The 24,159-nt window shown below is 62.1% G+C and overlaps 3 protein-coding genes across 7 annotated transcripts; 2 read left to right on the top strand and 1 right to left on the bottom strand.

The window, feature by feature from the left end:
• Positions 1-586: 586 nt before the first annotated feature.
• TAGLN (transgelin) lies at positions 587-4,030 on the top strand. 2 transcript variants are annotated; one of them, XM_058857241.1, is made up of 5 exons: positions 587-717; positions 2,196-2,394; positions 2,557-2,734; positions 2,815-2,917; positions 3,144-4,030. In XM_058857241.1, exons 2-5 carry the CDS (start codon positions 2,215-2,217, stop codon positions 3,283-3,285), a joined length of 603 nt encoding a protein of 200 aa, XP_058713224.1. In that variant the 5' UTR covers positions 587-717; positions 2,196-2,214; the 3' UTR covers positions 3,286-4,030. The 2 variants fall into 2 exon arrangements, with proteins under 2 accessions (XP_058713224.1, XP_058713226.1); XM_058857243.1 differs by having other exon boundaries at positions 591-717; positions 2,193-2,394.
• Positions 4,031-4,379: 349 nt separating this feature from the next.
• PCSK7 (proprotein convertase subtilisin/kexin type 7) lies at positions 4,380-16,902 on the bottom strand. 2 transcript variants are annotated; one of them, XM_058857231.1, is made up of 16 exons: positions 16,763-16,902; positions 15,382-15,861; positions 14,846-14,980; positions 14,281-14,446; positions 13,383-13,473; positions 12,837-12,891; positions 12,113-12,251; positions 11,429-11,529; positions 9,433-9,600; positions 8,345-8,452; positions 7,339-7,441; positions 6,482-6,638; positions 6,298-6,392; positions 6,090-6,183; positions 5,735-5,852; positions 4,380-5,594 (listed from the first exon to the last, which is right to left on the bottom strand). In XM_058857231.1, the coding sequence occupies exons 2-16, from the start codon at positions 15,847-15,849 to the stop codon at positions 5,190-5,192; spliced, it is 2,403 nt and encodes an 800-aa protein (XP_058713214.1). In that variant the 5' UTR covers positions 15,850-15,861; positions 16,763-16,902; the 3' UTR covers positions 4,380-5,189. The 2 variants fall into 2 exon arrangements, with proteins under 2 accessions (XP_058713214.1, XP_058713216.1); XM_058857233.1 differs by lacking the exon at positions 16,763-16,902 and adding an exon at positions 16,282-16,620.
• On the top strand, positions 16,847-24,117 carry RNF214 (ring finger protein 214). Of its 3 annotated transcripts, none has more exons than XM_058857234.1 (15): positions 16,847-17,091; positions 17,795-17,996; positions 18,107-18,166; positions 18,371-18,511; positions 18,779-18,918; positions 19,432-19,500; positions 20,289-20,385; positions 20,499-20,587; positions 20,977-21,079; positions 21,274-21,372; positions 21,624-22,000; positions 22,378-22,513; positions 22,742-22,849; positions 23,133-23,228; positions 23,845-24,117. In XM_058857234.1, exons 1-15 carry the CDS (start codon positions 17,012-17,014, stop codon positions 23,908-23,910), a joined length of 1,863 nt encoding a protein of 620 aa, XP_058713217.1. In that variant the 5' UTR covers positions 16,847-17,011; the 3' UTR covers positions 23,911-24,117. The 3 variants fall into 3 exon arrangements, with proteins under 3 accessions (XP_058713217.1, XP_058713219.1, XP_058713218.1); XM_058857235.1 differs by having other exon boundaries at positions 16,958-17,091; positions 20,989-21,079; XM_058857236.1 differs by lacking the exon at positions 17,795-17,996 and having other exon boundaries at positions 16,953-17,091.
• Positions 24,118-24,159: the final 42 nt, after the last annotated feature.

The raw sequence follows: 24,159 nt of genomic DNA, 5'->3' as shown, positions 1-24,159 counted from the left end.
GGGGGGAGATGCCACAGGGGCTGGGAAATGCTGCCCCAGAGAGCACGTGTGGGGAGGATGAGGGTGGCCCGTGGGTCATGGGAGGACTGGCAGCCCCACGGGTGGGTAAGGGATGCCAGGGGGGTCCCTCTTCACGGGCAGCAAAGTTCTCTGCGGGCTGGGGCCCTCTGTGGCATCCTCGCAGCGCGGTGCCAGGGCTGCTGCGTGCCCCTTTCCAGCTGGTGCCCGCGGGGCAGAGGGAATCCCGGCATCTTCGGGATGCCGCAGCCTCGCTGCCGGCCCCCGCAGCATCCCCGCGGGGACACCCTGCGCGGCCGGGCCGGCTCCCGGCGGTGAGCGCACGGGAAAACCAGCCGTGAAGTCGGGGCAGGAGCCCTCGGCGCTGCCGCCTGGCTATAAAAGGATTTACTCCATCAGCCCCCGGCCCGGTTCCGCCCTGGCCCCGTCCCCGCTGGGGCGGAGGCACGCGGGGAATGCTCGAGCACGGGCTTTCGTCGCTGCTTTTCGGAGTCTTTCCCCAAATATGGTGCCTGGGATGGAGTCACGGAGCGCTGCGGGGCCGGGCGCCCCGGGAGGGAGGGTTTGGGGGGGGCCGGGCTCCGCGCCCCGCTGACATCACCGTCCCGCCGGCCGCCTTTTAGCTCAAGGTCGGGGTCCCCGCGGGGCAGTGCGCTGGTCCCTCGCCGAGCATCGCCCTCGCTCCGTCCGCAGCCGCTTGTAAGTCCTGCCGCGGGGGGGGCGGCGGGGAGGGTCCCCCGGGTGGGAACGCCAGCCCCCGGCACGGGGATGCTGCTCCCCGGGATGGGGACCCTGGAGCTGGGATGGCGAAGCCGCTGCCGGGACTGCGATCTGCTGCTCCCTGCGCGCCGCGGATTCCGGGGGGAACGGAATGGGATCGTTCCGGGACGGAGATGCCGCTGCTCGGACAGCACCGCTGCTCCCCGGAGGAGGGTCAGGCTCCCCTGGCCGGGCTGGGGTCACTGCCGGGCCTCTGTGCTGCTCCTGCCCCTGGGGAGCGCGTTCCCGGCGGGGCTGAGCAGCTGCGGGTCCCCGCGGGAGCCGGCGGGGCCGTGCGGGGCTCGGGGCAGCGATGGAGGGGCAGCTCCAGCCCCAGTGCCCGTTTCTGCGCTGTGCTGGGCGGGGACGGGAGATGGGCACGGGGTGGGGGGCTCGGGGACAGCTGGTGGCAATGCCACGTGGCCGAGGGAGCCGTGTGTGACCCCTCCGTGCCAGGTCGGGCCGGGACACGGAGCGGGGTTGCCTGTGGCGTCTGTAGCATCACTGGATGTGCCCAGCAGTGCTCGGGGTCTGGGCACAGGCTGCCCCTAGGGCTCGTGGGGTATCACCGCATAAATCACGGGGCTCGTGGGGCACCCCTGCATTGGTGGCAGCGAGCGGGCTCGGTGTCCTCTCCTGCTGTGCCAGGTGTCAGCCCACCCCGCAGCAGCCAGGGTGCCCAGCGGTGATGATGAGCCCTCTGGAGGCCGGGTGGGAATGTGGGACATCCGCACGGCTCCCGGAGGCACCCGGAGGCTCCATGCCAAGCAAGGAGCCGGGCAGGGAGGAGCGATGCCAGCTCCACCAAAGGCTTGGCTGCCACTCCCAGGGTCTCTCCCTGCTGGCATCTTCCCTGGCATCTTCCCTGGCACCCTCGGGCCCTGCCTGCAGCCGGCTACCTGCCATCGCTGCCCGCAGCATGTCCTTACAAGGGCACGGGCACGGCTCCCACTGCTCCCGTCTCACCCGCGCTCCTCCCCGGCTCCCGGAGCTGCCGTGCCAAGGCCACCCCGCTGGCACCCTGCTGTGCCATGGCCACCAAACCGGACTGCGGCCAGCCAGCCTGAACGTCACCCGACAACCTGGGTCCTGGCATGGCTCACACCGGGGACATCCGTGCCAACCAGGAGCTGGCAAAGGACAGGGATGAGGCTGCTCCCGTGCACAGTCTGAGCTGGGGATCGGGCACCTCTGCCAGGACACAAACTGACTGTCTGGGCAGATTTTGGAGGTCACGGTGGTGAATTTTCCTCCAAACAGATCTGGATGGAGATGAAGGGCTGTTACCTGGCGAGGGAAGAGTCAGAAGGGCTTGTCCCCACTGCAGCAGAGTGGCAGGGAATGACACAATGGTGTCTGTGGGGTCCCTGGATAGGAGACAGCATCTCCACAGCCTGACTGTCCCTGTCGGCCAGCAGGTCTCGCAGCACCGCAGCCATGGCAAACAAGGGGCCAGCCTATGGCATGAGCAGGGATGTGCAGTCCAAGATCGAGAAGAAGTACGATGATGAGCTGGAGGACCGGCTGGTGGAGTGGATCGTGGCGCAGTGCGGGGCCGCCGTGGGACGTCCCGAGCGGGGCCGCCTGGGCTTCCAGGTCTGGCTGAAGAACGGCATCGTAAGTGGGGCCCCGGGGGTGGGCAACACGGGGAGCTCCGAGGGCAGTGCAGGGAGCTCCGGGGGCAGTGCAGGGAGCTCCGGGGGCAGTGCAGGGAGCTCCGAGGGCAGTGCAGGGAGCTCCTAGGGCAGTGCAGCAAACCCAGGCTCCCCTCTGTGGCAGGTGCTCAGCAGGCTGGTGAACAGCCTCTACCCTGATGGCTCCAAGCCCGTCAAGATCCCCGACGCGCCGCCCACCATGGTGTTCAAGCAGATGGAGCAGATTGCCCAGTTCCTGAAGGCGGCCGAGGACTACGGTGTGGTCAAGACAGACATATTCCAGACCGTGGACCTGTTTGAAGGTGCGGGAGGGGGGCAGTCGGGGCTGGGGGTCCCAGGGTTGCTGTGCTCGTCCTCACCGTGCCCCTCTCTCCCCGGGCAGCCAAGGACATGGCAGCGGTGCAGAGGACGCTGATGGCCCTGGGGAGCCTGGCAGTCACCAAGAACGACGGGAACTACCACGGGGACCCCAACTGGTTCATGAAGTAAGTGCGGGAGTGCAGAGCTGGGCATGGGGGCTCCTTCATCCTGCGGCTGTTCAGAGCTGGCTCTTTCCTCTGCCTGGAAGCGCCCCGGAGCGCATGGAATCGGGATGCCAAACTTTCAGCTGGGGAGGGAGGGAGGGTGGCTGGGGCATTCCTGGGGATCGGGGTGGGGCTCATGGGCAGCCCGGGGTGCGGGTGCCCCACGGCCTCTCTCTGTGCCCCGCAGGAAAGCGCAGGAGCACAAGCGGGAGTTCACCGAGAGCCAGCTGAAGGAGGGCAAGAACATCATCGGGCTACAGATGGGCACCAACAAGGGAGCGTCACAGGCGGGGATGAGCTACGGCCGGCCCCGGCAGATCATCAGCTAGGCACGGCCCCGCCGCCCCCAGCCCTCCCCAGCCGGGACCTCCGTCTCTGCTCCCCCCGGCCCAGCGCCGCCGCCAATCCATTGGTATTTATTGAGGAGCATCCGCCCGCCAGCCCCATCGCCCCGCCAGCGGCCGCAGCCCCCAGCGCCGTGCTCCGGACAGCCCCTGTCCCCGGACAGCCCCTGTCCCTGGATAGCCCCTGTCCCTGGGCATCCCCTGTCCCTGGGCATTCCCTGTCCCCCGACATCCCCTGTCCCCCGGACATCCCCTGTCCCCCCAGACAGCCCCTGTCCCTGGATAGCCCCTGTCCCCGGGCATCCCCTGTCCCCTGACAGCCCCTATCCCCCGACATCCCCTGTCCCCGGGCATCCCCTGTCCCCTGACAGCCCCTATCCCCCGACATCCCCTGTCCCCGGGCATCCCCTGTCCCCTGACAGCCCCTGTCCCCCGACATCCCCTGTCCCCGGGCATCCCCTGTCCCCTGACAGCCCCTGTCCCCGGACAGCCCCTGTCCCTGGGCATCCCCTGTCCCTGGGCATTCCCTGTCCCCCGACAGCCCCTGTCCCCTGACAGCCCCTGTCCCCAGACAGCCCCTGTCCCCCGGCCTCGCACCCCCGCTGCCAGCCGGTCCTGCCCCGCCGGTCCTGCCTCACTGCCGCAGAGATCCCTGCCAACGGGGAGAAGAGAGAATTGGCCTCGGTTTTGTACTTCGTTTTTGTCAAAATTAAAAGGTTATATTCATCTAGCGTGGCCTGACGAGGTTTCCTCCTGCTGGCCGATGGCACCTGGAAAGCCAAAGTCCTGCTCCCTAAAAGGCTAAAGCTGTTTCTTCTGCCAGCTCCAAACCTGGGAAAACCAAAGCTGGAGCTTGGATTTTCCCTGCCTGGCTTGGAAAACTCTGCCCTCTCCCCCCTCAACCATGACACCCACTTTTGTCCCTGCTCCTTCCAATGCTCTGGCCTGGCCCTTCCCTCCCCCTGCCTGGAGCATCCCCCTTTACCCCGGGCACAGAGGGCACACAGCCCCCACAGATGCAGTCCCCCAGCCCCTGTGTGACACATTTTTCCACAGTGAGGGAGCTCTGGGAGAGCAGAAGAGTGATGGATGGGGGAGAGGAGGGTTTTTCAGGCTTTATTTGGAAAGCTACACAAAAGGGCTTTGCTGATTAAAAAACAAACCCCAGCGTTAAAAAAATAAACCACGGAACCCAAAGCCATGTGAACAAGCCAACCCTGCTCAGACGAGCCACTGCCAGGGCAACTGAACCTCCCCTGCCCAGCCCACACCAGGCCTACCAGAGTGTGCCCAGTGGCACAGGGACAGCCCCATGCTGCCCCCAGACAGGCTGGTCCCTGCCTCCCCCACCCCACAGCTGCTCTGTGCCCACAGGAGAGGAGGAATCAGCAGGATCAGAGCACGGGGGGCAGGGAGAAGCGCTGTTTGGAGATGAGTGAAGTAACTCCCTGCTTCTAAACTGGGATAACTGGTGGGTAGGGGCCGGCTGCCAGCCCGGGAAAACACCAGTGCTGCGGGGTCCCTGCCTGCAGAGGCGGCTGCAGGGGCCTTGTCTCATTTTCCAGGCTGGCTCTGCAGAAATCAGGGACCAAGTGACACTTTGTCTTGGCCCTGCTGCAGCGCAGGAATGGCACTGCACACACCACGGGGAGCCCCGAGCGTCCGGCAGGGCAGGCTCCACCAGGAAAGGGTTTAAGGCTTGCTCTGTTTTCCAGGAGGGAAGGGAAGCTCCCTTTCCAGTACCGGCACTCTGTCCTTGTTCCTGAGCCACATCCAGCACCACCTCCCGCAGGACACAGTGGATCCATGGAGGCTCAGGAACGAGTCTGTGCTGCCCGAGCCCAGGAAGGTCGTACCAAGGGAGGGCCCCAGCCCAGCCCCAGCCCCAGTCAGCAGGGCTGCTGCTCCCTGTCCTCCCCCAGGAGTTCAGTCGATGCCTCCCGGCCCAGGAATCCCGTTCCAGCGGGGCTTGGCTCATGGAAGCTCACAGCTCTGCCATTGCTGGAAAGTTTGGGGTGGGTGGGGGTCCAGGATCCCTCCTCCCCATCCTGGGCAGGCTCCAGGTGCTCACACTCCATCTCAGCCTCCTCCACGTCCTTCTCCCGGTACAGCGGCACCGACTCCATCTCCAGGCCGCTCTCCAGGGCTCGGTGCTTGCTGCCCTGCTGGTACCACCTGCAGCTGGTGGGGCTGGAGCACGCCAGGTCCAGCCCAACCTCGTTCCTCGTCAGGCAAACCTCCAGCATGTAGTAGAAAGTCCAGAACACGGCAAAGCATCCCAAGAGCAGGAGGGTCTGCAGAGGGAAAACCCCTTGAAAAACACAGCTCTCAACCACCTCAGGCCCTGCCCAGTGCCCAGCAGAGAGGGCACAGAGTACTGAGCAGGGTCCTGCTCTTCCAGCCCATCCTGGGGGTGCAGGGTTCCCAGGCTCACCTTGAGGGTGTTGGCTGTGATGGTGTAACGCTGCTCCTCGGGGATGTCCAGCCCTGGGGGACAGGGCAGGGAGAAGTCACCACTCAGGTACTGCCCACTCATGGCCTCCTCCAGCAGCCTGGGGACAGACACACCCCGTGAGGGTCCCATGGGTAGCGGGGCTCCAGGGGGGATCCAAAATGCCCACAAAGGCTCTGGAGGGTCTCCTTCAGCACACAGAGCTGTGTTCTGCAGCCCATGGCTGCCCTGTGAGGTGTGAGGGCAGCCCCAGCCTCACCTGCCACACGCCCAGCACAGCTCCAACCCCTCAGCTCCCTCTCCTGGCTCCCACCAAGCTGGGAACGTGGTGTCCTACCTCTGCCGCTCCTTCATCTCTGCTGGGGACCAGGAGGAGCCGTACAGGGTCAGCTGCCACTGCCTCAAGGTGCCGGGCCTCAGGCTCTCATCTCCTGGGGAGGAGGCAGGTTGGTGTGGTGGGGAACTCTCTGAGCCAAGCTGGCCATGAGCTGGCAGCTCCCTGGCACGTGGCACAGAGCTGCAGCGCTGCTGAGGGCAGGACTCACCGATGTCCCTGATGAGCAGCCTGTAGCTGCCCTGTGCCTCCTCGCCCCAGCACCGCACCGTGGAGAAGGTCCAGTCGGAGAAGCCATTGGGGTCCCTGCCGAGGGGTGAGGGGAAACAACCCATGAGGGCTCTCAGAGCCTGAGCCACCAGGCTGGCCGTGGCCCCAGTGCCCTCGGTGCTTACGAGTCCATGCTCCGGGTGGTCCCGATCAGGGACATCATCCCGCTGGGGCAGAAGAGCCGGATCTCCAGGTTGCCACGGCGAGGGTGGGTTATGGTCACAGTGACCGCCACGTGCTCCAGGGTCCTCATCCCCGACAGCTCCAGGTCGGCAGGGGTGACTGGGAAAGGGAAGGGGAGCAGGTCAAGGCTGGGGGCTTTGGGATGGAGTCCCCGCTCCCAGCCAGGGCTGTGGTGCCACTTAACAGGAGCACACCTTGTCTCTGCCTCGTCTGCCCTGTGTGGGACTGGGAGCAGAAGCCAGGTGTCCAGGCTGGCCCACCCCATCCCATCCCAAACTGTTCCCAGCTCCAGGAACACTCACGGCCCCAGAGCTGCTGACCACAGCCCCTCTGAGGCTGGGTGGGTGCTCGCAGCCCCTGCTAGGGGGACGTGGGCGCATGGCAGGACAGGCACTTCCAGAGCCAGCAGTGTCCCCTGGTGCAGGCCCTGCTGGGGGGCTGGGAAGGGCTGGGGCCGAGCTCTCCTTCCCGCTGGTAGCAGCGGAGCTGCTGTTCCGGACAGGCCTGGCCAAGTCGGGAGCTGCAGCATTACCTAAAATGGTCAAAGCCAGCACAGCTCTGGCCGCTGCCCAGCCCTGCTCCTGAGCCCGGCCTGGCTCCCCAAACACACCAGGGCAGGGATGGGGCTGTGGGGAGGGGATGCAGCAGCAGGCAGATCCCCTGGGGATGGGCAGCGGAAAAAGCCCAGGCAGCCCAGCACTTAACCCCTTCCTGGCCTCCTGCAGCCCAGGGCTGGTCCTGCCCTGCTGTGCCCCACGGGCAGGGCTGGCTCTGCTCTCCGTGGCACACCTGCTCTTACCGTTCCAGGCCACCTCCAGCTCCTGCGGCAGCACAGGGATGCTCCTGCCCTCCTTCAGCACGGGGCTCACGTACGAGGCCAGGTAGGGCACGGACTCCCAGATCTGCCAGGGGAAGGAGAGAGGGCTCAGCATGGATTGCACCCTCCCTGCACATCCATCCCTCCATCTCCCACAGCTCTCACAAGCTGCTCCTGTGCTGCATGTGGGCCCAGGCCAAGGGGCGTCTCCTGATGATGCTCTGGGAAACACGGGCTGCTGTGACACCCCAGGAATGGGAGCAGCGCCCACATGCCCAGGAAAGGAGGGGAAGTCACTGCCTGGGAGCCAGAAGGGCTGATCAGGGTCTGGGACTCCCCAGCTCTGGGTTTGTCACAGCGGCTTTGAGTGGTGTCTTGAGGCCATTCCACTCCGAGCCCCGGTAAAGCGGGACAGGGAACAGCAGAACACAACTGCCTGCAGGAAGAGGAGCAGCCTGGAAGTCCCTGTGACCCCGGGGGCACGTCTGGCAGCGGCTGTGACCCAGCACAGCTGCACAGAGCTGCACACACGAGCTGGGACCCAGCGCCAAGGGGATGTGCCCTGGGCTCCCTGTGACCAGAGCAGGAAGAGACGGGGATGCCTCTGCCTGCTGCGAGCACAGCCCTCCCCTGGAGCTGCCAGCTGAGAACAGCCTGCTTCCCGGGGCAGGACACCCTCCCTGCAGCCACTGTGGAGGGAGGAAGGTGCTGCTGGCCAAGCTCCTGTGGTGTGAATCAGGGCCCTCGCCATGGCTATATATAGTGCTGGAGAGCAGCAGCTCGGGACAGCTTTCAGGCACTGCTGGGAGCCTCATGACCTCATACCAAAAGCAGCCTCAGAGCCAGGGCCAGCAGGATGGTGGCCAAAGTGCTGGCCCTGAACGGCAGCGGTGTCACCCCACAGCATCACCAGGACAGGACTTGTCCCTGCCGCGGGGCTGGGCTGCTCTGCCTGTCCGAGGGCAGCTGTGGGAAGGCAGGGAATTACCTTGGCAGCGTTCACCAGCCTCCAGGCGTTGAGCAGGCCGAAGCCATGCTGGTGGCTGTGGCTGAAGCCCGCCTGGTTCGTGTCCCACTTGGCGTGCCGGTCCTCGTACTGCAAAGACACACAGGGTGCTCTGCTGACCTGGGGGGACAGCAGCAGCCTGACCCGCCCAGGCCTGGAGGGAAGGAGGCCCAGACACATCCCACAGTGGTGGGGAAGCAAACCCACATGGCCTTATTAGAAAGGAACAGGTTGACCTTTCTTTGAAACAAATCCCAGGACAAAGTGGCTTCCCAGCTCCTCAGAAAGGAAATGGAGCAGCACGAAAGGGCACAAATGCCTCTGCTCTGAAACATCCCAGCTGCTCCCTGCTGCCCAAACCACTGCCTGTGGCATGGCAGAAGCCTCAGAGAGAAGGAACAGAGTCCTTTAAATCACCAACAGCTAGGGCAGGACAGATCTGGGTCCCATCATGTACTGGGTTGTACTGCTCTGGCAACATTGTCTTGGAAGTTATGGAAAACACTGTCCCATGCCAAAGAGAGCAGAGCATCAGCTGGACACAGACTCCTGCTCCCCAGAGGGGTGGAAGAAGCCCCTCTCCTCCAGTCAGTTCCCTCTCTGGGTGAAGGGAAGGGCTGTGTTTGCTGCCCAGCTCTCTGTTGTGCCTGTCTCCAGGAGCCCAGCTCTCTGGAGAGCCCAGGAAAGGCCAGAGCTCCTCACTTTCCCACTGCCTGGACCATGAGGTGACATTGCAGAGGTGGCAGCCCTTGGGCTGGGCCAGCCCCACCGCAGGCACACAGGGCTGAGCCCTGGAAGCTGCTGAGCCCCTGGAAGACCCCTACATTGGCAGATGGAGGCAATTCCTGAGGCAAATAACCCATTTATTATCATGACAGGGGAAAATGCCTCAGCCACATTCCTGGAAGGAACACGGGGTGAGAGGAAAGTGCAATCCCCGTGCCGGGAGCCAGACCAGGGAGAGATTTATGGAGGGGCAGCAGACACAAACAAGGATGTGCACAGCAGGCCATCCATCCCACAGCATCCCTGGGGGGAGCAGAGGGAAGGGGGGAGGCCCAGCCCCTCACCTTGGTGGCAGTGAAGACGATGACGTGCTGCACGTCGCGCCAGGTGAGGCACGGCCGCACCTGCAGCATCAGCGCGATCATTCCCGCGGCCAGGGGAGCGGCAGCCGACGTCCCCGTGTGACCCTCCGTGCAGCCCGTGCCCTTCTGCAGGTCCCAGTCTGTTGTCACCTGCCCAGGAAGAGGAGGCAGGCACCTGTCAGGCCACTGGGCCGTGCCCCTGCCAGCCCAAGCTGTGACACAACTGTCCCTGCTCACAGCCGGCCAGGGACAGCCCCACTGCAGGGACAGGGATCCCAGTGGGGAAACCATGACAATTCCCTTTGGAGACAGAGAGGAGCCAGCCCTAACTAAGCAACTCTGTGGGAAGCTCCTGGCAGACAGAGTTTGGGCTCTTCCTCGCCTTCAGTGCTGCTCACAGTGTCACAGCCAGACTGCAGGGGAGCCACATCGGGCTGTGCAGAGCACACAGAGCCTCTGGGAGGCATCAGGAGGCTCCCAAATTATGCCACCTCACTGCAAAGCAAGTGCATCCATCCCCCTCTGCTCCCCATGGGGACAAAGCCCAAAATCTGAAGGGTTTCTTGTGGTTTTGCTTGACCCCATCCCATTTTTCCAGCTGTGAGTGGCTCCAGCTCACGCTGGGACTCTGAGTGTCCCACACAGAGCACCCCAAGAGCACAAACTTTCAGCAGGAAGCACATCCAGTGCCAGAAGTCGTATTAAATTCTTCCCATTAAGGAAACCACACAAAGTTTATGGTCTGGTAAAAGGAAAAAAAAAAAAAAAAAAAAAAAGCTGGAGCAGATGGCTGCAGGGAAGTTAACTCTGGCACCACTGCAGCGAGCTCCAGGGTGTCCAGGAGCAGACTGTGCTCCTGAAAAAGGGCTGTGTGGGGTTTAGCACAACCTTTAGGGCTGAAGGAGCCACTGTGGTACAGACTGTTCCCTGTGGCTCTCACCCTGGCTGCCCCATGGAGTGCCAGCTCCCCTGTTAGTGTCCCATAAAGCCAGTGTTTGAAATGAACGGGAAACTGTGACCCTCAAGGCACTCACACCACGCTGGGGGAAGCCAGACCAACCCATGAGCCTGTAGCTCCTGATGGAATGCAGCAGAGCCCTGCTGGCTCCCCTTTTCCCAGTGTCAGTGCTTTCCAAACCAGCCTGGGACAACCAGGGTGATTTCTGAACGCAAAAATCAGCCCCGTTCTGGGTTTTACTCTCCCTGTGGCAGACTGTGCCGTGCCCTGGCTGGGCACAGATCCCTGCCTGGCTCTGGGCTGCAGGAGGAGCTTGTTGAGTCCCAGCCAGGTGCCCGAGGATCCCAGGCTCTTCCTGTTGCCCCGGTTTAGAAGCCTGTTTGACAAGCCTGGATTCAGCTGCTCTGTGGCACGCACAGAGCCACAGCAAAGTGCTGTTGGGGAGCACCTGTCCTGGTGGGAGATCCTCCAAACAACCCAGCCCTAAATATCACAGCCAGTGATGTTTCCCCCAAGCTGCCCTGGGGTGGGTGGGCCCTCCAGTCCCTGCTGGCCCCACAGGGCAGGAAGGGGTCACACCACAGGGGTGGGGGCAGCCTGGCACCAAGGGAGGGACAGGCTGGGTCAGGCCTGCAGGGGGAAAACAGCCCTGTCTGCTTGGCTCAGGCAGAAAGGACATGTTGTTGACAAGAAGCCTTTTTTTTTTTTGGCAAAAGCTGATAAAAATATTCTTAAAAAATCGACTGGGAGAGGCCCACGTGCCAGAACAGAGGAGAAGCTTGGGTCAAGTGGTTCCAGGAGCCCAATGCTCTCCCTGCCCTCTGTGCTCCAGCATCCCTTGGGAGCAGAGCGAGGCGGGCTGGCCATGGCAGCTCCCACAGGGCTGAGAAACAGGACCCTCCCTCTGTGTAGGGCTGGATAAAAGGCACATCCCGGCTCACAGAGGAACTGCCTGGCAGTCACGGGGATGGAGATGTCCTGGCTGTGCCCCAGGAAGGCACAGGGGACACAGGTACTCACGATGCTCCTCATCATCTTGTCGCCGCCGCTGAAGGTCACGGCCAGCATGGAGGCACATTCCTCGGCATAGAAGGGCATGGAGCCCGTCTCATCCACGGCTCCTGGGAAAACGGGAAAGGCACCAACTGTGTGAAACCTGCTCTGCTTCAACTGCTGGAATTTCAAGGTGTCCATCCCCTAAGAGCCTCTCCTGCCAGATGTGCTCCTCCAGGAGCTAGGCAGCGAAATCAGAGCCAAGCCTGCATTTTCCCCACCTGAAGATCTACAGGAAGGGCAGCCATGATTAATAATCCCTCAGTGTGCTCAGTATCACACAGATCTTCTGCCCCTCATGCAGCTTCTGCTCTGGGGAACGTGGATTACACATTTCTTCTCTAACACAAATGATGGGAATGCTGCATTCCAGGTCATTCCCTGAACATGGCAGTGTCTGTCACAGCCCTGGGAGGGAGGCCTGGACACGGGCAGGAATTTCTCTGGCCTCCTCTCGCTCTGCAGGTCAGAAGCAAACTGCAGGCTTGGGGGCTGAAGCCCAGCACACCCTAGACACTGCCACACTTGTTCCCAGACATTTTCCCACAGATTCCCACCATCCAGCCAGCTCCCAGCCAGGCAGGTCTGCGCTTTGGGGATGACCTCACTGCTCCAGGCTGGGAAGGGAGGAGACAGAAGAGCCAGGCTCACCTATGGTGACAGTGTAGATGGAGTTGGCGTATCCATCGTAGTTGCAGTTGTCACTGTGCTGGCCCCCGTTGCCGCTGGCCACCACAAAGATGCTCCCGAAGCCCCGGCGACCGGCGATCACCCCGTGCTGCAGGGCAGCCTGCGGACAGGGACGGGGCAGGGCGGCTTTCCCAGGTCCTTGCAGACTGACCCCGGTGTGTGTGACAGCAGCCAGCCCAGCAGTGTGATCAGGGCTCCCCACACAGAGCCACAGCCCCCTCTGAGTGCCCAGCCCCACACCCTGGGGTGTTTTGCAGCCCCTCTGCAGCACAGGAGCTCTGAGAAAACCTTAATGGCCCGGGAAGGAGCAGCCTCAGCTCTGACTCTTCCTCCCACTGCAATCCCCTTATTTACCCCCAGTATCCGAGGCACCATCCCTGCCTTGAGAACCACCCTGGGCATGGGGAAAGCTCCCATCCTGTGGGCTGCACAAGTCATCAGCACAATGCCACAGGCTGTGAAAGAGCCTTTCCCTGCTGGAACCAGCCTCTCCTTGGAAAGCTCATCCTGCCCTGCCTGAACGCCGCCTCTCCCAACCACACAGTGACAGGGAAACCTCCGCTGGCACCGAGGGACACAAACAGACGTGCAGAGTGTCACAGCAACCTCCCTCCCCACCTCAACGGGCAGGCAAGAAGCCACAAGCCCTGGGGGCTCCCCTGGGGACGCTGGGGCTGGGTTTTACCTTTCCCAGTTGATGGGGGCCATCCACAGTCTTCCCATCGTCATCGGGACCCCAGCTGCAAAGAGAGACACCGCGAGGTGACAGCCCCAGGAGTCACAGGCGGCTCCTCCTGCCATCACAGCCAGCTCCCAGCAGCCACCAGCCACCACGACTGGGACTGCAAAGCGCTGCACTTTCCCACCCATCAGGATGGCCCCTCGCTGCTGGGACATCGCTGTCGTGTTTGCACTGTGCCCCTGGGTCAGATTCCAGTGGACAAAATGTTTGATTTTTATTTAACAAGCGGCTTCTCACACATTCCAGTCCCCGTCACACGGCTCAGCCGGGGCTGCCTGACCACAGCCAGCCCAGGGGACGAACTGCAGCGGCACACAGAGGGAGATCTCACAACTGTAGGTGCTGTGCAGAGCCTGGGACTCGTCTCCAGGAACAGAATTTTGGTGCCTGAAGGCTAACTGCAGCCACAGGAGGATGGGAGCTGGTGTGAGCACTCAGCCATGAGCTGTGACCCGTCCCCAGGCAGAGCAGAGCCTGCAGCTGGCTCACCTGCAGCTGTAGATGTCATTGATCTGATAGTGCTTGTTGAAGGCGATGGCCTCCATGCTGTCCGTGAGGGGCCCGTCCAGCACTCGGATGCCTGCAGGACAGAGGACAAGGAACGTGACTAACACGGCTCACACGAGCTGCAAACAAACTCCTGGCTCGAGGCTGCCCTGCTGGGCTCACCCTGCAAGGCCAGCCCAGCTTTGGGAGCAGCACCAGGTCTGGGCTGGATCTGGAGCAAACCCCGCTGCTCCCTGTGCTGTGGGTACACGGTGAGCTCATCCCTGCTTCTGCCAGCTGGGAGCCTCTGCCTGCTGTGCCCTGGGCAAGCCCTGACCGCCCCCAGCACCCCAGGGACTGTGCTGTGACCGGGTATGGACAGAACCACGTCCCAGCACCGCTGTCCCCTGCCCTGCCAGGGACACGTCCTGCACGGCACAGAGACCTCTCCTCCCTCTGCAGAGCAGCTCAGGAGCTCTGCAGACAGCTGGGGCACAGCACACGTTCCCTGGCCTTGCTGGGGAGAGACACAGCACTCCACCCCTGTCCGTCCCACAGGGCAAAGCTGAGACCAGGGGCCAGGACAATGAGAGGGGCTGGCCACGATTTGCTCCCCCAGAGCCTCCAGACACAGCCTGGGCACGTTGTGGCACAGCCAGCACGGCACAGCTGCTCTGCCCAAAGCTTGGCACCCAGGGAAGCCAGGAACACTCTGGAAAAGCTGCCAGGAGCCGGCTCCTCCGGAGAGGAGTTCAGGCAGGCACCAGGCCCTCCCTGCAGCAGCCCAACCAGCCCGAGCACGGCAGCGCTGACTCAGAGGCGCTGCAGCCCATGGAGCAGTGTCCCACCCCAGGGATGAGGAGGTGAGGCTCGCTGGGGCTGCCTGGCAGCCCGCACCTACCCGCGATGCGGCTCCCGTAGGCGACTCCCACCGTGCAGAAGCTGTTGTTTGGCACGGCCGCGATCTCCCCGGCGCAGCGGGTGCCGTGGTGGTTCCCGTTCTCCTCGTCGGGGTGAGGCATGGGGTCAGGGTCGTTGGAGTTCAAGTCATAGCTGCCTTCTGGGCTCTGGAAACACACCCACAGTCAGGACCGGGCTCTGCTCTCCTCAGTTTGGGAAAAGCAGGAGTTAAGAGAATGCAACATGGGCTGAAGCACAGGCTGGAAGTCACAGGAACTTGGAGGCTGCTTCCTCACAGGGCTGCAGCTCAACACTGTCTGCTGCTGTGGGGAAGGGACCAACCAAGGCAGCTCCAGGCACTGCTGCAGGTCAGAGGGACGCCAGCTGCCTCCCACGGGTTGCACAAAGGCAGGTAACCCCAAAACCCGGGTGCAAAACCTCCCAGGAAAGGTTTGCTGCTGGCACTTTCCGCCCTGGCTGAGCCCAAGGTGACGGCGCAGGCTGGACTCTGAGCTCTCACACACTCCTGTCACGCTGCCCGGCCTCCAGCCCGCGCAGGCACTCACGTAGTTTGGCTGGATGTCCTTGATGGTGTGCTCCACGCCGTCATCCACCACCACCACCGTCACCCCGCGCCCCGTCACGTTCCGCTCCCACACGCCTGTGACGTTGATGTCCTTCCCGGGGCTCTTGCGGTTGTTCTAAGCACCAGAAAGGACAGTGAGGGGAGGCTCAGCGCTGAGGGATCTCCTGGGTGCCCTGGAAACGACGTGTGGGGCTGGGGCCAGCACGGGAAGGAGTCACAGGCTGAGATGGGTTGAGGCTGACAGCGAGCAACAGTTGCTTGAGCCACGACGTGGAGGGCACAGTGTGCTCCAGCCAAACCCCCCTGCCCGCCCCAGTGCCACCAGCGCACAACCAGCTGCAGGAGCTGCTTCCTCCCGTTATCACAGAGCACAGGGCAGGCAGGGCGAGCTCCCAGCGAGCTCCCTCCTCACCAAAGAGCAGAAAGAGGCTGCTCTGTCTCCTGCATGACAGCTTGCCCGTGGCCACACGAACAGCCCGAGCCTGCGAGCGCAGCAGGAGCCGGGAAAGCACTCACCAGATGCCACTGCTGGGGGTATTTGGGATCGTTAAAGTGCAGGCTGCGCTTGGAGCGCTTCAGAAGCTTCTGTTCCGAGTGCCACCGCACGCTGTCGTGCTGTGCAAACAAAGTGTCCACCGACCTCCTTATTGCTTCGTGTTCAGTGGCCGCGTGGCCATCGGGCTGGTAGGCAAAGAGGTAATGGCCCTTGAGCTCCCCGACACGGCCCATGTTCACCAGCCCCGCAGTCTGGGCCAGCTCCTCTGCCCGCTGCTCCAGCTCCTCCTCGGGTGCATCCAAGCTGACCGCCCACGTCAGCTCCCCGTGGCGGCTCTCAGTGTCCGGAGCGCGCTGTCCACCGCAGGCCGGTCCGGCCGGCGAGGCCAGGGGGATCCAGGCAGCGCTCAGCCAAAGGCACGTGTGGATGCAGAGCGTGGCCTCCATGCCCGCACTCCATAGCGGCGCTCCCCGCCTCCAGTGCGGCATCAGACAGGCGGGCTGCAACACACGGGGGAGAGCGGTGAGAACCCCTCCTGGCGAGGGACACGGTGGCCAGGGCCACCTGAAGGTCCCGCAGAGCCCCGCGGGCACCAGCCCGCCGCACAGCAGATCCCCTTTCCCCGAAACCCCAGCCCAGGCGGCTCCTTCCCAGCGCTTCAGAACTGGAGGCACACCCAGGCTGGGCTGGGATCGATCCTAATCCTGCCCTGCCAGCTGGGTGGCAAGCCCCGGGCCAGGAAACGCCGCGCTGGGCTGGCAGGAGGAGCCACATCCCCATCTCGCCTCTGGTAAGGAGCTGATAAAGAAAACTCTTGACGCACGGTTCCCCAGAACAAACACCACGGGCAATGCTGTGCTCCGTGGGCAGCCGGGAGCCGGCTCCTCCTCGGCACGAGTCCCACCGAACTCGTTCCTCACCTGCTCCACTGCCAGAGGAACCTGCTTTTCCCTGGCATGGGCAGAAATCACCACCGAGCCCCGGCTCAACCCGCATTCCAAAAGCCACGGCAGCGCAGAGCGGGGACAAAACCCGCCGAGATCCCCCGGCCGTGCCCGGAGCTCGCACCCCGGCCCTTCTCCATTTCCCTCTGACACAACTCAGCCGCCGCTGCTGCTGCCGGACACCGAGCCCCAGCTTTCTCTCCCTAAAAGCCGGGCTTTAAGGAGTCAGCCCGGGAGCGGCACCGCGCAGCGCCCCGGCGCTCCCCGCTCCGCCGGGCACCGGCACCGCGGACACGGCGGAGGTCACCCAGGGCAGAGCAGAGCACCCCCGCTGCCCCCCGCCACCCCCGCCTGGGCCCGCGGGGAGCCGGCGACAGCCCGGCCGGTGCTCCCCGGCCCGGTGCGCATCCCGCCGCCCGGACCCCGCCGGCCGCCGCTGCCGCCCCGCAGCGCTCACCGGGCATGAGCCGCCGCCGCCGCCGGAACCCCGGTGCCGCTGACAGCGGCGTCACATCCGCCGGGGCGCGGGGCGGAAGGGGCGGCGCGGCGGGGGCGCGGGTCGTGCGCTCCGCCCGGTGCCGCTCGGTGCCCCCCGGTGCCGCTCGGTGCCGCTCGGTGCCGCCCGGTGCCGCCCGGTGCCCCCCGGTGCCGCCCGGTGCCGCTCGGTGCCGCTCCGCCGGCCCGGCCCAGCCCCGCAGCCGCCCCCATGGCACTGGAACAGGCGCAGGTCGACGGCCCTGACCCGCCGCGCCTCTGCGAGCCCGGCCCCGCCGCGCCGCCCGGCAGGTAACGGGGGCCCGGCGGGGCGGCAGCGGCACGGGGATGGAGCGGGGATGGAGCGGGGATGGAGCGGGGATGGAACAGGGAATGGAGCGGGGATGGAGCCGGGATGGAGCCGGGATGGAGCGGGGATGGAGTCGGGATGGAGCGGGAATGGAGCGGGGATGGAGCCGGGATGGAACAGGGAATGGAGCGGGGATGGAGCGGGAATGGAACAGGGAATGGAGCGGGAATGGAGCGGGGATGGGGCCGGGATGGAGCAGGGATGGAGCGGGGATGGAGCGGGGATGGAGCGGGAATGGAACAGGGAATGGAGCGGGAATGGAGCGGGGATGGGGCCGGGATGGAGCAGGGATGGAGCCGGGATGGAGCGGGGATGGAGCGGGGATGGAGCAGGGATGGAACAGGGAATGGAGCGGGGATGGAGCGGGGATGGAGCGGGAATGGAACAGGGAATGGAGCGGGGATGGAGCGGGGATGGGGCCGGGATGGAGCAGGGATGGAGCCGGGATGGAGCGGGGATGGAGCGGGGATGGAGCCGGGATGGAGCGGGGATGGAGCGGGGATGGAGCGGGGATGGAGCCGGGATGGAGCGGGGATGGAGCAGGGATGGAGCCGGAATGCAGCCGGGATGGAGCGGGGATGGAGCGGGGATGGAGCGGGGATGCGGCCGCGGCTCAGCGCTGACCGATGGCCCCGTTCGGTGCAGCGGGAGCCCGCTCTCCGCCCCGGAGAGCCCCAGCGAGCCCGGGCCCGGCGGGGACGCGGAGCCCGCGGCCGCCCCCGGCCCCGGAGGCGATGCGGAGCCCGGGGTCGGTGGCGCCGAGGCCGCGGGGCAGAGCGGAGCGGCGGCCGAGGAGCCCGACGAGGAGGCGGCCCCGGCCAGGCCGTCGCAGAACATCGCGGTGCAGGTGGGTGCTTTCCGTGGAGGGTGGCAGAGCACTGGAACAGGTGCCCAGGGAGGGCCTGGAGTCCCTCTCTGGTCACTGCAGGGTCTGATCTCAATCATTTCCTTTCACAGACCGACTTCAAGGCGGCCGATACGGACGTGAACACAGACCAGGACATCGAGAAGAATCTGGTGGGTATCGAGGCTTGCGCTCAGGTCTGGGCTCTGCCACTCACATTCCCAGACAAAGGAGCTGGAGCTGTTCTTCCCACTCCTTTCCTGTCAAAATAGAATCATAGAATCATTACCTTTAGAGAAGACCTCCAAGACCATCAAATACCAGCCTTGAAGTCCTTGGATGTCCTTGTTACAGAGGGATTTTGCTCTCCACTGCAGGACAAGATGATGTCTGAGCGGGCCTTGCTGAAGGAGCGCTACCAGGAGGTGTTGGACAAGCAGAGGCAGGTGGAGAATCAGCTGCAGGTCCAGCTTAAGCAGCTCCAGCAGCGGAGGGAAGAGGAGATGAAAAACCACCAGGTATTTGGTGAACAACTGTTTTGGTTTAACCTGCCCTGTAATTAATTTTAAATTTTTTATGAAGAGTCAGGAGAACCTGCAGTCCAGACATCAGCCTCCTGAGCTTCCTCATGATAACCAATTTATATCTTGACTGTATCTGCTAAAAAGAAAGGGTTTGCTGTGTAATCTTATTAATCAAATAATCAAAAAAAATAATGGATTTGAAAGCAAAGCCATTACTTGGTAATTTTGCTCTGTATCTGTGTGATGCTTCTTTTACTCCAGGAGATCCTGAAAGCAATTCAGGATGTTACGATCAAGCGAGAAGAGACTAAGAAAAAGATGGAGAAAGAAAAGAAAGAATTCCTGCAGAAAGAGCAGGATCTCAAAGCTGAAATTGAGAAACTCTGTGAGAAAGGCAGAAGGTATTTTACAGAAAAGAAAGTGTTTATTTTTGGAGAAGAAGGCCTTGCTTAACCATGTTATAAACCTGATGAAGCAAAGAGCTTTAAGCTTTTAGGAAGCAGTGAGTATTTGGGTCAGACCTGTACATGGATGAATTTAGGATAGGCCCTGTATTTGAACTGACACTTTTATGGAGCCATTCTGTCATGTCATAGAGGTCTGGTTTTTATTCTGAGGGCTTGGCGATGTTTTTGGGTAAAACTCCTCCAGTGATGGCTCCAAGTGCTCAGCCCTTTTCCCCCAGGGGACCATGGCAGAGCAGCACAGCTGCCTGCAGCCAGCCTGGTTCTGTGCCACAGCCTTTGTGCAGTGTCATGAGACAGCAGGATTTGTGCTCCGGAGGCTGCTGGAGCCGTTTTCCCACCCACACTGCAGGGAGCCATCCCCAGCCTGTGGTGTGGGGTCAGGCTGGGGATGTTTGGATGTGGGCCCTGCTGGGATTCCAGCTGTGCTGTCCCTTTCCTCCTCTGCAGGTTGCTGAAGGAGCAGGAAGAGAAGGAAAACAAGATTGCCTCTCTGATTGCAGAGCAGTCTGATGAGAAGTAAGGCTCTTATCCTTCACCTGATTAATGCTGCCCAGTGTACTGTTCCTTCCTGTCAGTGTGCCTCAGAGTGAGTCCAGTGCTCTTGACTGGGACAGAGTAGAGACAGTGATCCAGCAGTGCTGGCCAGTTACGTGCTCTAGAGGTTTTATCTCCTCTTTCAGCATCAGGGCTCTTGGATTAAATCTTCTTTGATCCCAGGCAAAGCAGACTCCTGGATACTTGTGACATAAAGATCCCATAAGATTAGAGTTTGTGCTTGGTGGATTGACTCAGCTTGTAACTGCTACTTCTGATGGAATTTCAGCTCCCCAGAATTAGGGCAGGCTGATTTCCCTGTCTGTTCCCCACAGCTGTCCAGCTACACTAAACTCTGGCACGCTCGGGTGTTTAAAGCTGGGCAGGGATGCTCCAGATCCAGGTGTTCCCAAAGCACAGGTGGGAATGCCCAGCTTTACACTTCTCCAGGATCAGAACAGCATGGCTCTGCCTGCAGCTCGGGGTGATTCCTGCTTCAGATCTTCCCTGGGGTTGGACTGAATTTTGCCGAGGGGAATTCCCCTCGTTTTGCCCAGTGTGTTTGCACACCGCTTGTTTGTGTGCTCTGGAACAGCTCTGACTCACGCAGCCCAGGGAGCTGGGGCTGCTGTCACAGTCTCCAGAGTCTGAGGCTCCAGGCTGCTGATCTTCCATGGCTCCACCCCATCCAGAGCTCCTGACTGAGATCGATCCCTTTGCGGCCATTCCGGTGCCTGAGCCCAAGGGGACTCCTTGTGTTCTGTGTGCAGGCAGCTGTGGGAGATGGAGCTGGACAAACTGAAGAACCAGCACAATGAAATCAACAGGAATATTCTTGAGGAGACGGAGCGAGCCTGGAAAGCAGAGGTGAGCAGCTGACTTCTTCCCTGCAAAGTGATGGGTTTGAGATTCCAGGCAGTGCTCAGTGCCTGGCCTGGCAGCAAAAAACGGGAGTACAAAAACTGACCCTGTCTCCATAGATCCTGTCCCTGGAGAGCCGGAAGGAGCTGCTGGTGTTGAAGCTGGAAGAAGCAGAAAAAGAAGCAGAGCTACACCTCACCTACCTCAAGTGAGTCTGTGTTGTGTCAGAAGTGGCAGGGAGGGTCACTCAGGTGTCCCTGTGTCCCTTCTCCTCTTGCTCTGCTTACGCTGGAGGTTGGACTAGAATAGTTCAGGATTTCCTGTGGTTTTCTTACTGGATCGATGTGATTCAATAATGTCACACAGCAAGTGGGGCTGTGCTCATCCCCTGTCACTGTTCATCTGCCAGGCCCAGTCAGTGCTGTTGACTGTGGTGTTCCTGTGTGTCCCCAGATCAGTCCCTCTTCCTTGTGGGGTGCCTCACCTGGGGGTGAGCCCTTCCCACCCTGCTGGAGGAGGGGAAGCCACGAGGCTCTGGGGGTTGCTTGCTCCCACTTTGCTGCCAGTGAGAGCACGGTTGCAAGTGGGAAAGTTCAGCTGTGCTTGCAGGTCTGCGCCACCCACGCTGGAGACCATGAGGCCAAAGCAGGAGTGGGAGATGAGGCTGAACAGGATACGAATGACCAAGCAAAGTGTCCGAGTAAGTTCCTGCTGACCTCTCCCAGCCTAGCAGTGAGCAGTTCTTCACACACACCGTGTTCCTCCCTTCAGCTCCTCTTCCATTCTTCTGTGGAGCCAAACAGTGCCACTTTAGGGCCTGCCACACCCTGGCTTAGAGTGCCCCAAACTTGCTCAGGTTAGATAAATGCACCCATTTTCTCCCCTCTCTGCCAGGATCAGTTCAATGACCACATCCAGATGGTGAGGAATGGCACAAAGCTGAGCAGCCTCCCCCAGATCCCAACGCCGACGCTGCCTCCTCCGCCTTCGGAAGTGAGTGCCTCTCCAGCCCCACAGCACGGGCATTCCAAGCTGCCAGGCCCTGGCACAGCCTGCCTGCTGCTGTGGGATGGCCCATTCCCTGTCTGGGCTTACTAGAGAGGAGGGGAAGGGTCTCCTTCCCTGTCCAGCTGCCAGTGCCTGCAGTTCCCATTTCTCTGGCTGGAGAAGAGCGCACTCGGCTCTGCTTCCAGGTGGTCTTACTCTAACCAGCCTTTCCCTCTTCCCCTGTTTTTCTTTCTCAGACAGATTTCATGCTGACGGCATTCCAGCCCAGCCCATCCCTGACCCCCCGGCTCCCCTTCCCCATCGGGCCCGTCCCCGTGCCCATGGTCATGCCGAGCGCCGATCCTCGGGCGCTGTCCTTCCCTCTGCTGAACCCCGCCATGTCCAGGCCCAACCAGCCCTCCCCACCCCTGCCCGCTTCCCAGGGGAGGAACAGCCCGGTGGTGGCATCGCTCATTGGCACGCACAGCCCCCACATGCCCCCCGCCGCCTCCATCCCTCCTCCGCCCGGCCTGGGCGGGGTGAGCGTCGCTCCCGAGTTCCACCGGCCCCAGCCGGCCGACAAGCTGGAGAAGCTGCTGGAGAAGCTGCTGACTCGGTTTCCACAGTGCAACAAGTAAGGGTCTGCTGGTGTTTGCCGGGAGGGCTGGGGCTTGTGCGTGGAGTGGGAGCTGGGATCAGGGGAAGGGTGTGAGTGGGGTCTGTGGGAAGTGAGGCAGGCAAAGGTAAAGGTCTCCATCAGGTTTGCTGCAGTGCTGGCAGTGGGGGTCACTGGGAGCTTTGCAGGATATCTGGGCACAGCCAGGAGTCCCCCAGCCTGTCTCTGGGGATTCCCTGCTCTTTCCCCAGTGTTTTGGGGGGGGAGGCTCCTCGGCACGGCACTCTCCTCACTTGGAGGGTGGAGGGGAAGCACACGGCTTCCCCCAGGCAGTGGTGGCTGAGGGATCCCTGTCTGGGAGGACTGGAACTCTTAGCAGGCTGCTGTCCACACAGGGCCCAGCTCACCAACATCCTGCAGCAGATCAAGACTGCCCGGAGGACCATGGCTGGCCTGACCATGGAGGAGCTGAACCAGCTGGTGGCGGCCAAGCTGGCAGAGCAGCAGGAGCGGGCAGCAGCTGGAGCTCAGGTGGGTCAGCGTGGGGGCTGCTGGAAGGGGGCCCTGGGGATCAGGAGAGCTGCCTCTGCTTGCTGGTTCTCCACAGAGCTTGGGCTGTGCGTCAGGGCTGTCCCCTGGGTTCCCTGTCCTGCTGACTGCAGCTTTACCAGGGAATGGTTTCCCCCGAGGTGACTCGGGGCAGCTCCTGTGTCCTTTCCTCCCGGGCTGTTCTGATGTGCCTCCTCTGCCTTGCTGCAGCCTCTGGGCCGGATCAGGGCCCCCATGTTCTCTGCTCCACTGCCTCAGATCAGCACGCCCATGTTCCTGCCCCCGGCCCAGGTCGCTTACCCGGGAACAGCGTCACACGTAAGGCTGCTTGGCTTCCCTGGGGAGGGGGGAGCCTGAAGGGATGAGCAGCTGGGAGCTCTCTCCTCACACAGCTACCCACTGCTGAGGTGAAGGGGAGGATTGGGGCACAGATCCTGTGTTTCACATTGGAAGGGAGAGATGTGATGGTGGCTCTCAGGGTGTGATGGCTGTGGGTAGAGAGGGGACTGGGCAGCCTGTGGCCTTGTGTTTCAGCTGAACCTGATCAGAGCTGTGTGTTTGACTTCCTTGCCTGCTTTCTTTCCCTCACTGCCCATCCCAGACCCCAGCTGCCTGTAAGCTGTGTCTGATGTGCCAGAAGCTCGTGCAGCCCGGTGACCTTCACCCCATGGCCTGCTCACATGTGCTGCACAAGGAGGTGAGTGTGTTCTGCTGCTCCTTCCAAGTGACCCTTCCCGAGTCCTTGTTGTCCTGACACCTTGCCAGGAGAGGGGTATGATCAATAAACAGCCTCCCTGCATCCTGTCATCCCATCCTTTCTGTACTCTTGGCTGGGCCACCCTGCATGGCCAGTGGATGGCAGCTTTAGGAACAGGCTGCCCTTGTGTCCCTGAGCCTGTGCTGTGTCTGGGAGGGTTAGGTGCTGGAGCAGGACAGTCTGGAAGGATCTGGAACACAGGGTGAGGGGAGAGCTCCCACTGCTGCCCAGCTGTCTGGGCTGGGGATGCCAGACAGGAGGTCTTGGGAAGAGGAGGAGACTTTCCTATCCATGGGTTTGGCAGTGGGTCACTGGTGTGGGCAGCCCCCCATCCCAACAGCTCTGGGGCCTCCAGCAGTGGCCCCTCAAGGAAATGGAAACTCATGTTGAGGAGGGCCTGGCAGTCCTGCAGGGGTGACAAGGGCTCCTTCCCCATGGTGACCTTGTGATGGGGGCTGCAAGGGGCAAAGGAAACCATCCCTGAAGCGAGCGCTGGGGACAATGATGGCACCTTTGGGTTGGGCCAGTGGCTCTTGACAAATTCTCTCTCTTCCAGTGCATCAAATTCTGGGCACAAACCAACACGAATGACACTTGCCCTTTTTGCCCAAGCCTCAAATGACGGCTGCTGGGACAACACGGGCCCCTGGGAGGAGTTGCTGTGAATAGACAGGATCAGTTCTAAGATTTCTACAGTTCTATATTTATACGATCATGTATACACATGTACATTTTTATTATATAGGTAATGTGTGTATAGAAAGTCTGTAAACATACAAATTCATAAATAAAGTGTGTATATTATGCAGTGATTTGCTGCAGCTCCTCATTTCTTAGTGTGCACCCTTGCTGGCTTCTTCCAAATGAGCAT

This window comes from Poecile atricapillus, chromosome 25 (genome assembly GCF_030490865.1).
Source record: "Poecile atricapillus isolate bPoeAtr1 chromosome 25, bPoeAtr1.hap1, whole genome shotgun sequence".
Lineage (NCBI taxonomy): Eukaryota > Metazoa > Chordata > Aves > Passeriformes > Paridae > Poecile > Poecile atricapillus.
Note: the sequence above shows the minus strand (reverse complement) of the source record. Positions and strands in the feature narration are given on the sequence as shown.

Excerpts from the sequence above, each read along its gene's own strand:
- TAGLN (XM_058857241.1), top strand. The coding sequence starts at position 2,215 with ATGGCAAACAAGGGGCCAGCCTATGGCATGAGCAGGGATGTGCAGTCC. Across the intron at positions 2,735-2,814 it reads GACCGTGGACCTGTTTGAAG|CCAAGGACATGGCAGCGGTG; the intron begins GTGCGGGAGGGG and ends CTCCCCGGGCAG. Across the intron at positions 2,918-3,143 it reads GACCCCAACTGGTTCATGAA|GAAAGCGCAGGAGCACAAGC; the intron begins GTAAGTGCGGGA and ends TGTGCCCCGCAG.
- PCSK7 (XM_058857231.1), bottom strand. The coding sequence starts at position 15,849 with ATGCCGCACTGGAGGCGGGGAGCGCCGCTATGGAGTGCGGGCATGGAG. Across the intron at positions 14,447-14,845 it reads AGGACATCCAGCCAAACTAC|AGCCCAGAAGGCAGCTATGA; the intron begins GTGAGTGCCTGC and ends GTGTGTTTCCAG. Across the intron at positions 7,442-8,344 it reads GGCTGGTGAACGCTGCCAAG|ATCTGGGAGTCCGTGCCCTA; the intron begins GTAATTCCCTGC and ends TTCCCCTGGCAG.
- RNF214 (XM_058857234.1), top strand. The coding sequence starts at position 17,012 with ATGGCACTGGAACAGGCGCAGGTCGACGGCCCTGACCCGCCGCGCCTC. Across the intron at positions 20,386-20,498 it reads AGCGAGCCTGGAAAGCAGAG|ATCCTGTCCCTGGAGAGCCG; the intron begins GTGAGCAGCTGA and ends CTGTCTCCATAG. Across the intron at positions 23,229-23,844 it reads CACATGTGCTGCACAAGGAG|TGCATCAAATTCTGGGCACA; the intron begins GTGAGTGTGTTC and ends TCTCTCTTCCAG.